Genomic DNA, 13,842 nt, shown 5'->3' on the forward strand with positions numbered 1-13,842 from the left:
TCTTTCCTTTTTTGGATAAAATCAAATGCTGCGGACGCACAATTCAAGGACAATTCGGTCAAGAGCCACTGGAACAGCTTCAGTGGCATTGTTTGTCTGCTCGTGGCCGCAGAAGTCGTGCATTTGACACTAGTGACACAAAGTTTTGACGACCAGGTAGTATATTATAGTCTATTACATACAAGTCAACACGGCAAGCTTGATATTTTATCGTCTTTTAATTTTGGATAAGCTCTGATGACGTCACAGCCTCGTGAAAACAGAAAGCACTTTAGTAGAAAACGACCGATGCAATATGTTGTGTAGTTCTTTACACCCTAATTCGTTATCTTATTAGCAATCAAAAAAACACTTGTTATTCAGTACACTGTAAAAAATATTTTACTCAACACTGAGTTAAAAGGTCACAGCTCAACAGTTGAGTAAAAAATTACTCAACATTGAGGTAATATAGTTCACAACTCAACAAATGAGTAAAAAATTACTCAATGTTGAGAAATGTTTTACTCAACAGTTGAGTTGTGACCTATAATGAGCTCAATGTTGAGTAATTTTTTACACAACTGTTGAGCTGTGACCTTTTTACTCAGTGTTGAGTAAAATATTTTTTTACAGTGTACATATTTGAACAACTCCACTTTGGGATTTGACTTTCAATATTATCTTTGTTTCGACCTTCAATATTATCTTTGTTTGCTATGGACCTTTTATTTCTCAAAATCTCAACCACCTTTGTTTCGCGAAGTTTATTATCAACACATGTACTGAAATGTCAAGAAATTCTAGGTACACAATTTATAACATTGTATTCTCTTTTATCCATCAATTACAGACATAAATAAACTAAAACTGTAAGAAATAATTTATTGATATTAGTCCAACAGGTGCTTTTACTGCTATCTGTAATAAACAAATAAATAAATAACGTTTACAAGAAATCACCTGGTCTAGATTTCAACCTATGCTTATGATTCATTTTAAAAATAGCCACCTAATTACAACCACTGTTTTACATTAACGGAGCCAATGGCGATAATAGCAGATTATAGAATTCTGGTTAATGCCTTACATTTAATCTGATGATATAGATGACAGTTGGTGAGGAATTCAATAGCTTTGGGGCTATATTTTACCGTCGAAAGGTCACAAGTTTTAACAATTTAAAGGCGACATTGGTTACCTCCTAAGACAATGCTCACGTTATATGAACTCGGCATATTTGTACTTACATAACCGTATCATTGTATTATTCTATATCTTTATTTCACCTTGCAAAGTCAGGTAAGGAAGTGTAAGGAACGAAGCAATATCTTCGTATTTTGAGTTTAACAATAATTAAAAGAGATACTTTCTAAAACATGTACAATGAGATAAGTATCTCCAAATCATTTGTGTGCTGAGTTTTGTATCACAAGAATGACTTCTTCTTTGAAGTGTGTGACAAATTTGTACAATCATGAAAAAGGACACATTATGAGTAATAGAATACTGTTTTATCTTCCTTCAATACCGAGGCCAGGGAGGCGGTGTGTCATGGATTCACAGCTATTATTTTACTTATTATTTGAAACTGCTGAAATCAAGAGCGGAGGATTTACCAAAATCCTACATAGAATTGGTTAAAGCTGCACACGTCTTCAATTAATGAATTGTTTGCAGAAGATTAATTTCTCTTAACTTGTTTAAGAATCTAACCAGAAACTGTAGGAATAAAACCTCGACATGGGTCGTGAAATATGTATGTATTTGTAATCAGTCACATGCGTGTATACATGAAGTTCTTTTTTCAAGAGCCGTTAAGGTTAGCAACTATTTTAAACTGTTGCGATTTGGTAGTTCACAGCATCTTGCGAATGGTAGTGAGGTTTGGCAATGATCATTCCATGTAGCGAGTGTGTAGAAGAATTCAAATATCACAGATATAGTTTTGTAGGTCCTGTGGTTCTTGAGTTATGTTGTAAAGAGGGCTGAAACAACAACACTTTTGTAAAGCGTACACAACTCATTAACAACAATAAATCAAGCAAGTTTTCAAAGTATACGATTTGTAGAATGAACCATTGCAAAACATCAAAGTGTTATTTTTCAATAATATATTGATTAAGATAATTAAAATCGATTTTTTTTGCTGCTTCGACCAACAATACATCGAGTGCCCTTAAATGAATTCCATATCCATAAACATGAAAAAGGAACCATGTGGTGACTCTAGGAGACGCTACTCAACCCTGATCTTGGCCCCAATATTAACCTAAATATCAAACCAACTAATCTAAATGTCTATCCTAATCATGCTAATCATTCCTAAAACTCAAACTTACAAATCAAAAAGATTCGCCGTATCGGTTATTTTATCAAATTCTTATCTTGTTAAGTAGATATTGAGAAAAAAGTACGCTTAAGATTGTTTAATGGATCTGTATTGTCTTGAAGCATTGATGCACGATTACTTTCAATCACTTTATGCAGCTAGAAAAGGTGGAACAAATGTTCCCCTGTGCAAGAAATGTCAGGAAGCGCGCAGTGGGAATTATGGCAAATGTATAGACCTAGCCTACTTAGAGTTCTTTAGCCTACTCATAGATTTTGCTGAAGTAGTACTAAAATTTGCAAACATAATTACTCGCAAGTGACAGAGAAGCATAGCTTTTAAAGTGACAGAGAAGCATAGCATTTTCAAACATTAGGGGAATATTGATGGTACAGCATTGCAAAATCGCCTAAAAAATATCACCTACACTGAACACAACTGTGAATTGTGAACTAGAAACCTACATACATTAATTTTACACCTGCCGAGTTGTCACCTTTAGTATTGTTTTTCTAGTAATAACATACCAAAGGGAGCTCATTTCACTTATTATAGCAAAAACTATCTTGCTTGGAAAAATATTCAAGTCATATTTATGCTCACGTGGATGCTGATTGCAGATCAAAATACGTTAAAAACAGGATTGAGTTGTTGTTGGGATAAGTGTCACTGTGGGTAGATATGGTGTGATTGAATTGTCAGATGAATACATTAAATTGTACAATCACTATGGACCACAATGGCCTCATCCCAAAGGCATAGTTCAATAACCCCAATTAAACAATCATAGTGTAAAATTTGACCTCAAGTTGCAGAGTATATGAGTTTTTGTACCCACATTTTTAAAGCTCATTCAATGAATGTGCAAATTGGGGGTTAAAGAACTGTGCCCTGGTAGATGAGCATGTTATGGATCCCAGTGGATAGAGTCAGAAGGTTAACGTATTATTCGCCATAAGGCGATGAAAAAAGAAAACCCTGTTCTACGGGCCCGACCGACCCAGATTTTGAACAAATTGGGAAAAAACAAATTCCTGTACAAATGAATACCGACCCAAATTTCAACAATTTCGGGAACAAATTTTTTTTGTTGTATTTTTCCAAATTGCAAATATTTAGATTTTGGTGATTTTTTTAGGTCATTTCCAAAAAAAAAAAAAAAAAAAAAGCCCGACCGACCGACCCTACTTGAAAGGTCCGTCCGCCCGTAGAACAGGTTTTCTTTTTTTCGTCGCCTAATCTATATTACTATATAATTCGTTTCACACGGAGGGACGCTCTCGGTACAACACATTTTTGACTGAAGGTTTTATTGACGAAGATCATGCGTTCGCTATCCATCCTACACCCGATGTCTTCTATTCCCGCTTTTTCACATGCCTGGCGCATTATGCTCTCTTCGATGCTCTATTTATAATACCCCGGACGTACAATTCAAGGACGATTCCGTCAAGAGCCGAACAGCTTCAGTGGTACTGTTGTGTCCTCTCTTGGTCACAGCAGTATAAAGCGCGTATTTGACACTGGTGACCATGGTGACAGAATTTCACAGAAAGTGTTAACGTCCAGGAAGTATATTGTACAGGCCTATCACATAAATGTCATCACGGCTTGTTGGTTATTCTGTCCTCTTAGATACAGCATCACATCCTATTGTTTATACTGCCTGGATTGACTCTAATGACGTCACAGCCTCTAGGAAGCAAAAAACGACAGTTTCACACAAGTATGATGTGCAGTTCTTACCCTCAGAATTCCTTTGAACAGTAAATTTGTTATCGTAGGGATTTTCTATTAAAAAGTCACTCGTTATGCAGTTCATATTAATTCTACGTGGAAATTTGACCCATTTAAAACAATAATTTCAACCTTAAGTATCTTCGTTTGTTTAGACATACCAAGCTTAACAAAATTGAAGTGGCAATTGCATTTTCATGAGAATGTGAATGACACGGAAAGTGGTTTTGAAAGGATGATGCAGGCTGGTGGAATTTTATGAAAATATAAAATACGAGTTTTCCCTGTATTTTAAATTCTGTAAATATTTGGAAAAATAACATCTTTTGTCATTGACCTTTCTCTCAAAATCGAATTCCGCAAGTACTGCGGTTTCTTGAAATTTGTTATCAACACATATGAAAATGCTTCGAATCGAAATATTAAGAAATTCTATGCACACAATTTATCACGTTGTATTTTCTGTTATCCATTAATTTCAAATAAGAATGACCTAAAACGGAAAGAAATCAAATATAGATAATTCGATATACCCTTAGTCCAACAGGTGTATTTACCACTATTTGTAATAAACAAATAAATAAATAATGTCTGCAAGAAATTGCCTGGTCTAGATTTCAACCTATCATGCCTATAATTCATTTTAAAAATAGCCATCTAATTGCGCCCACTGTTTTACATAAACGGAGCCAATGGCGATAAACGCGGACGACAACAAGTATCTACTTGTAGATTTCTGGTTAATGCCGTGCATTTAATCCGATGGTATAGATGACAGTTGGTGAGGAATTCAATAGCTTTGTGGCTATATTTTACCCTCGAAAGGTCAGAAGTTTTAACATTTTTAAGGCGACAGTTGTTACCTCCTAAAAACAATTCTCAAGTTATATGAACTAGTGAAATTTGTACTTATAACCATAGCCGTATCTTTATGTAATTATCATGATTATTGTGTATCTTTATTACACATTGAGCTACATTGAAAATTCAGCTAATGAAGTGTAAGGAACGAAGCAACGTTTTCGTATTTTGTACAATAATAATAGAGATACTTCCTAAAACATGTAAAATGAGATAAGTATCTCCAAATCCTATGTGCATTGCTGTAGGGTTTTGAATCACATAATATATTACTTCTTCTGGGAAGTATGTGACAAATTTGTACATGAAAAAGGAAACAATATGTGTAATGTAATACTTTTTTATCTTCCATCATTACCGAGCGATGTTCCATGCTTATTGAATGCAATTCTGGCATTGGTTTTAATATTATTCACTGCAAATCAAGAGCGGAGGATTAACTAAAATCCTACATAGATTTGATAAAGCTACACACGATCTTCAATTAATGAATTGTTTGCAAAAGATAAATAAAACCTCGATATACAGGTCATGACATTTTAAACAAGTCACACGCGTGTATACGTGGATTTCTTTTTTCAAGACCAGTCGTAGTATCGGTACTTTTTCCAAATTCTTGTAGATATTGAAAAAAAAGTACGCTTAAGATTGTTCAATGGATCATCGTATCTGCTGTATTGTCTCGAAGCACTGATGCACGATTACTTTCAACCACTTTATGCAGCTAGAAAAGGTGGAACAAATATTCCCTTGTGCAAGAAATGTCAGGAAGTACGCAGTGGGAATTATGGAAAATGTATAGACCTAACCTACCCATAGATTTTGCGCAAGTGGTACTAAAATTTGCAAACATAATTACTCGCAAGTGTTTACATATTAAAGTAGCAGAGAAGCAAAAGTCTTTCAAATATTGGGGGAATATTGATGGTACAGCATTGCAAAATCGCCTGAAAAAATATCGCCTGAACAGATGAATGCAACTAAACTGCGACCGGGATTTTGAACCAGAAACCTACATTCATTACTTTTACACCTGCCGAGAGAGTCACATGCTATTGTTTTTCAAGTAATACTATACCAAAGGTATAGCAAATTTCATTAATATCATATCAAGAATTTCCTTTCCTGAAAAACAAATCAGGTTTTTGATCGTTATTTATTTATTTAATTATTTATTTATATATATATATTTATTTATTTATTTATTGTGCTGGCGTAGATGGGGTGTGTGTTTTAAGTACGTACGCTCGTTATGTTTTAAAGTTAGCTATGTCGAACTGGTATTTTCCTATACCACCAGAGGGTTCAGTATGTCGAACGGAATATGAAATACGGTTCGCTATGTCGAAAAATTCGCTATGTCGCAGGTTCTTTATTTCATATTCGACATAGTGAACCTTATGCACAATCGACACAGCGGACCGTCAACATAGCGAACCTTATTTCATATTCGACATAGCGGACCTTCGACATTGCTGACCTTATTTCATACTCGAACATGACAACCCGTCTTAAAAGTTAACTTTAGTATATAATATATAGGCAACTTTCTTTCCTGAAGAAACCATGTCAACAATGCCGGACAAGTTGCTTTTTGCCTTGTAAAAGTACCGACATCGTTCGCCATTTTTTGCGATTCCTTTTATCCAATGAAGGCACCGGCGTTACAAACCGATCACAAGCTGTGGGTGGGTAGTTTGATTGACAGGCTCGTCAGACGCGAACTAGTTTTGTTATCTCCGACTTTTATTATATTTGATCGTTTGGAATATATAGGTTTCGAATTCCAATCATGTATAATGCTGCTTTCATACTATCATGCCACTTGCCGCCGGGCATTACGCACGCGCATTGCAGACAAACGGATACAATCAAGGCTTATAATTGGCTGATACGTCATCCCGCTAACCACAGCGGTATGAAAGGGGTATAAATCGTAACTACCTAGCTTCCAGCTGAAATTAATAGCAAAAAGATCAGTATGATAACTTTTAAGTAACTGCGTAATGGAGATTCACCATAAATCTTGGCTTTTATCTCGGATATGACTATCGTTTCTTGGAACACTTTTCCGTAATACATCCCGGCCCGCGGTGGATCTCCGCTCAGATCAGATCAAAAGTATTCAATTCAGCGACACATGATACATGAAACATGAGACTCGTCTAAGAATAGCACAGAAACTGTCAAAAATGTCAAGAATTGGACAAAACCCTAGGTATATTGATAACAATTTGAAACCACTGAAAATGTTAAATTATTTACAATATTAGCCATATTTCACGGAGCTGTCACTGGGAATAAGCTAGCCAATCACCATGATCTTTGCCAACAATCTCTCTGCACAGTGATGTTCGTGGGAAACATAAGCAACCTGCAGCCCGGTCTTTGTATGGGGGTAAAGGAAGAAAATTATAGAGCTCATCTGTGAATGTTACCAGGGTCTTGACACCCGTATTCAATCCCTGTATAAAAAGTCACATCACCGGCAACTCGGCAGTTTGATTGACAGTTACCTTGCATTTGAGTACACATAGTAACGCTTAGCCTAAAATTTACATACGCGTCACGTTATGGGACTTATTCCGTATTTGATTGACAGTTGCTGGGCATTTCAGTACACCAAATTGATCCAAGATGGCGAACACCGAGTGCCATTAAATTGGACCCTTTCCGCCAAAAAATCTTATTTAGCCAATGTCAACATATGGGGTCATCGGGTAAAACATTTTCCAAACATATTGAGTTAAATCTCAGCTACTTGTTTTTTTACAATATGATAGTAATGGAAAGAAACGACCAAATGTTCGATGTTCGTCATTTTTCGTCATGCATCTCCTCTTCCACAAGTCAATCTCTTCCACAAGACATACCACAACACACTTGATTACGCATTGAGTATGTGACTGACATGATATCGCTTTCGCCATTTTATGTGATTCCTCTATATTGCAACAAACCTAGCTAGTTCATTGTAGGTAGGTAGAAAGAAACATGTTTCAGGCGAAGGCCGAGCCTTCACCTTTCACGGTTGATTTCAAGGTTCCTCTTAAGATTACCTTGCATCTCTACATAGTTGACGGGCGTAACTTGTTGCTACAAGAATACCCTACAGATTAACAAATACCTAGGGGGAATAAAACACAAGAATAATACATAACCATTATGTGCTCGGAGACATAATCTGTGCATGAACATTCTGACTGAAAATTATACCTTATGAAAACTCTGCGGGGAATAGGAAATGAGGTATAGAATTCGGAAGATAAAAAGTACCTGCGGTTTCTTGTTCAAAATACAATAGACCGAATAAAAATCAGAACAATACTTTTTAATTTTGTTAAATGTTTTCCTGCTAAATTTCTAACGACAAAATGGTCTTAGAATTTGACGCTATTTCATAAACACTATTTTAAAAGCAAACCTATGAGCTTTAGCAAGATTTTTGAAAAGGTTGAATCTTTTAAGAAAGCGTGACGAAGTGGGTTAATTAGGTTTTAGCTCTGGAGGGAATAGGTCAAAATCCAATCAGTTTGGGGTTTTGACCCCAAGTAATACTTAAAAGCATCCATATAAGAACACTTTTCATTGAGAAAAATTAATTTAATGGATTAAAAAAATCTTTATATTGCACTAATTTAACCATAACCGAGCCATATTTTCAGTATAACACGGAATACGGGGGAGGAGTGTTGTTGCAACCCCCCTAATGTTCAATATCATAGTCATATACCGTTATATACTAATGTATAGCTATGGGTCTCCGCTATCAAGCGATACCAAAATAAGTACAACCATTCACCACATCATGTCGCTATGACGTCATGTGAGCACACCCTTGCAAAATTGGGAAATTCTGGCTTTGTACATAATTATAAGCATGATAAGTATAGGAAAAATTGATTTTCGGCTGACAATTCTACGAACATGGAATCATTGGAATGTTCACCGAATTTTCTAATATATATATATATAATGAAATGACTATATATTTCAAACTAACTAACAATTTAAAGTCTCTTGGAATGATCCGATCTTACCCCCGGGTACGGTTCTGGGGTAAACTTTTAACTCTAAAATGAGCGCAAAGGATGGATCTACGATTAGGTGAAGTCGCTTGGGCATAAAAACGCGCATTTTTTATGATGGATAAAAAACATTAGGGGGTGGTACAACCTAGTGTTAAATACTACAATTTTACACTCGTAAATTCATTTTATAAAATAAAATCTTAAGGTCCCTACATTGCCTAGTACTAGTATACTTTTCATGGGCATTTAGGCAAAGATTCTAAGCATTTCACGAACTGATTCCTGTTCTAGCGTCCCCGGGAGCTCCCGGGTTAACGTCACCCTAAACTATAAGCCGCGACGAAGACAAAGTTTACTTAGACGATACACAGTGATACATGCAAATAATTAATACATGTACTCTGAGATACATTACGTATAAATGACAGCAACATTTTGTACGGAAATTCTTATCATACTCAGAAAGAGACTTGCACATTATAATTAAACATAAAGAACCTTAGTTATGAAACCTATGACATTTATGTAACAAAATCTCTATACGTTGGGAATATCAAATTCAATTTTATTAAATAAAACGGTCCATGAGTACGGACGACTAGTTCGCTGATCAGACATGACATTTTTATAATAGATTATATTGACTTCTAAATTGCATGTTGTTATGTTATTGACGGAGGATTGTATTGCATGCAATGAATGTATCTGGATACATACGATCCAATTCGTGTTGACGTTTTGTGTACTTTAAGCTATTTTAGGTTTGCGATCCATAGCTTGTATTTACACTTTATTACCACGCACTTATGTAATACTTTTTTTGTGTGGGCATATTGCATCATTTTCATCAGTTGTAAGATTTTATAATAAAGAATAAAGCAATAACGCCCTTGCAGTATTTCCGCATTTATGGAACATTTATTTTGTAATATACTCTCGTGTTCTCAAACATTCTTACCCCTGCAATAATTTTTATTAAAATCACATAAAACTTTCGCTTCGATCATTTTCAACAATCCTGGAGCGCTTGGTTAATGACATAAGCTTTGCGGTAAAAAAGTGCCAAGAACCTCCTATTTTTATAGTCAATTGTTAGGTTAACTCTGCAGGTGCCATATTTACACTTATATTAACACATCGATCATAATCCTAAAATACTTTTATAAATTTGATAGCACGATATGAAAAGCTTTGTTTCAAAACCCACTGCATCCACTTCAGAAATTTTGAGAAAACATTAATAAATCATCAAAAAAATCATTGATGTAAGGGGTCTGCAACAACAGTTTTTGGCGGGATGCCTGGGTAGGATGAGCATCCCGCCAAAAACTGCTTTTGTTGCAAACCCCCTTATATCAGTGATTTTTTTTGATGATTTTTTGATGTTTTCTCAAAATTGCTCAAGTGGATGTAAGGGGTTTTGAAACAAAGCTCTTCATATATAGAACTTGATCAGTTCCTTCGGATCGCGATGTCCAAAAGGAGAGGCGTGTAGCGCCGATACCGACGCTCGAGCTCGCAGTGCTTGTGGATATATGGCAGTAGCAGACCTCATAATTGCTTGTGTTAATATGGGTAGTAGCAGAGAGGCTATATACTAGAGCTAATCACGATATAAATGAAAGAGAAACAGTCAGGAAATGAGTGACCATTAGTGAGCATTGTTATCGCAGGCGTACTTGGGGAGCCTAAGCCTGATGGGCCGGGGGGGGTGAACACCTTACACCTTTCATCACAATTGTTGGTTTAAAAAAAAATTACTTCGAGGCCGGGGGTAGAGGCATGTGCCGCCTCTCACACTCAAAAAACTGTTTTCTTAGCTTCCCAAATTAAATCCAGTATCGTAGGAGAAGGAAGACAGATAAATCGAGACGGGAAATAAAAAATTGTGTTCAATCAGCTCTTATAAGATACTCTTTTCCCTTCAACTAGGACAATATCCTCAGTGCCTCGGAACACCAAGGCTGGTTTCGTTCCTGATTAAAATCTAAACCAATTGTTCTTTCTCGGTATAGGCCTACGGTCGCTTGTACTTGTAGCACTATCTATGCTTGTAGGTAGAGACTCGATAATGTTACTAAATATTACATGGAAGAAAAATGTTTCATATTTCCAGTAGTCTGTGTCACAGCCTAGGAAACTGATTAATGTCATCTAGCTGCGAGGTACCAACATCGACAGGAGTATAGGATGGTAAAATCTAGTTCATACTCAGGCTGACACAATATGACGCCCTTGCTATCGGGCATCGTTCCAAATTCGCCCCTTCGACAAGGACAATATATCAAATGCATCTAGGCAACATATTTCTTGGAAATAAACTGAAAACTAAAAAACCTTAGCAAGTATTGAACATGATGAAATGATGACGTGACAGTGGATACACTTGCATTCTTTATTGGTATACCGTAAAAAACTCGATAGAGCTTACTATCGAGCGCTTTTAAAACATGCAAACATGAAGAGCTCCATCCACAAAAGTGTAAAGGGTTTTGAGCAAATCATCGATACACACAGTTATACGAACAAGTAAACCTGCATTTGTGTGTCTCAACTGCTCAACCCGGATTTTGGTACAATTTCATGTTTTCAAAATCCCTAACTATCGAGTTTTTACGGTATGTTTTAGGTGGGTATGTGTGTATTCATTCCCACGGACCCTCTCCCCCTATGTGTGGAATGTGTAGTCGGTAATGTCAAGACAGGATCAATATTGTTTGTGAAATTTATCACCACACAAAATAAATCACTTTTTCCTCTCTCTCTTTTTTTAATATTCTACAGGATCATCGAAAATCAGCCTCGTCTGACCGACTTATCATCCACTGCATTGCAATATTTGACGGGTTTGAGGGAATTGTAAGTAATTATTATTTATATCTTGTTTACTAGGTTATACTCCAATGCTCCGGGTGCATAATACAGATCGATTCAAGTAGTATTAATAGCACTTCATCGATAAAAGCTACTGCTATTAGAATGTCCCAACGCCAGAGACACCTCATGCATATTGCTCTGGGTAGGACGAGGCCAATGTTCACTGGAGGGGCATGAAAACTAGCCCTACATCCACTGTTATATTGATTTTTCATTTCATTACCATTATCATCATCATCGCCATGAACAATGACACCAATGACAGCATCATCATCATCGTCGTCATCATCATCTCCATCACTGGCAATGTAAACCGCATGTCACTGTTTTGGTTCTGTTGAAAGATAAGGATCGGTATTGGTTTTAGCTACACACCCATAGGCAGTGAATCCGATCAGGTTGTGCTGTTGCCGCCCACTCAAAGCCTAGTCAGTAGACTATAGACTAGAACATTGCGACAAGAATGGTCCCTACTCTCTTGCTTCTACCTTTGTTTACTATCCCTTTCCACAGTTAATATTTACCTTCATCGGGTACCCATGTCCTGATGGCATATTTCTATCGTTTGTCGAGCTACTCGAGTGCTTTAACAATCTTCGGTTGTATATTCACTCCTTCTCCTTTCCCATAGCCTTCAATGTTAGCAATGTATAGGCTACTTTAAACTAGATAACCACCGTAAAAAAACCCGGCTGTATGTTCACTTAAAGGGTTGGGTATGAACGTTTGGACAGTATTTTTTGTGGGACATTAGAGCACATCAGACATATCGAATTGCATTCTGAATACGGTGAATGTCCTTTTGATATCAAATAATTTAGATTTTTGAAATTCGCAATGTAATACACATTTTATGGCAAATCATTAAAAATTGATATTTTTGATATTTAACAGTACTCGAAGTAAACTTTATAAATCTGATGATTTATACTTGAAGTGTATGTAGGTGGAATGAAAAGCACACAAAACACACACAAAAATTAGATCTTTTTGGGAAAAAAATCCATATCTTCAATATGAAAGGTCAAAATTTTCGACTGATCGTCGGCTTTTCCTCCCAACTACATAAACTTTAAGAATATATCATTAAATTTATAAAATTTACTTCGAGGACTGTTATATCTCAAAATGTGAAAAATATCAAATTTTATTAATTTGTCATAAAATTTGTATTATATCGTAAATTTCATAAAATGAAAATTATTTGATATCAGAAAGAAATTCTTCGTATTCAGAATGCAATTCGATATGTCTGATGTGCTCTCATGTCCCACAAAAAATACTGTCAAAACGCTCTAAACGCTCATTCCAGTTCCCTTAAGGCGATTTAATACCCTGATTTTCATCAGTACCCATCTTCTTTTTTTTTGTTGCAAATTTATGAAGTATAATTATAAATATGTTCATCATCTCATGTCCTGAACTTATAAAATATCTCTACATAAAAAGTGGTTTTAAACCATTTTAGAAAATCATTTTAGCCCTATATATTTTTTTTTTTACTGTATCCTGGTAACTGAGATGTGTGTTTCATAACAAACCATTTAATTTATTCTATTGAACATGTCCAAGTAGAATACATGAATAGAATACATTAAATCCTTTGTTATACTATCTATAGAAATGTACTCACTGATTATAACACTGAATAAATTAAATAGGCCTAATCTCTTCCACATAGACAATTCAATACTACACCATGTATGTATCTTCTATGATATCACTGAATATGTTGTTAGGAAAAGAGATTAAAAAAGGCTATAAGGTCACCAAAGGTCAGGTTATAGGTCAATTGGTTCAGGTCAAATTCAGGCATCCATTTTGAATACATGTGATAGTCTGTGGATATCATACATGTCATAATGAGGCATCAATTTTGATATTTTGTCTGTTACTGGATATATAATGGAAATGTGTGAGATGGATATACTAAAATACCTTGGGATGTAAATGGTGAGTACAATTTAGATTGCCTAGTTGAGTTGGATTGGGCAAATAAATATAAAATAGTTACCAAAATCACAA

The 13,842-nt window shown here is 35.7% G+C and overlaps 1 protein-coding gene across 2 annotated transcripts in view; it reads left to right on the forward strand.

Moving 5' to 3' along the window:
- LOC140158888 (BDNF/NT-3 growth factors receptor-like) overlaps positions 1–13,842 on the forward strand; it is a 161,362-nt gene that overhangs the window by 123,427 nt on the left and 24,093 nt on the right. For both annotated transcript variants that reach the window (XM_072182155.1, XM_072182156.1), the window contains exon 2: positions 11,725–11,799. In XM_072182155.1, coding sequence (XP_072038256.1) covers positions 11,725–11,799 — 75 coding nt within the window. The remainder of the gene's footprint in view (positions 1–11,724; positions 11,800–13,842) is intronic.

Source organism: Amphiura filiformis, chromosome 8, assembly GCF_039555335.1.
Source record: "Amphiura filiformis chromosome 8, Afil_fr2py, whole genome shotgun sequence".
In the NCBI taxonomy this organism is placed as follows: domain Eukaryota; kingdom Metazoa; phylum Echinodermata; class Ophiuroidea; order Amphilepidida; family Amphiuridae; genus Amphiura; species Amphiura filiformis.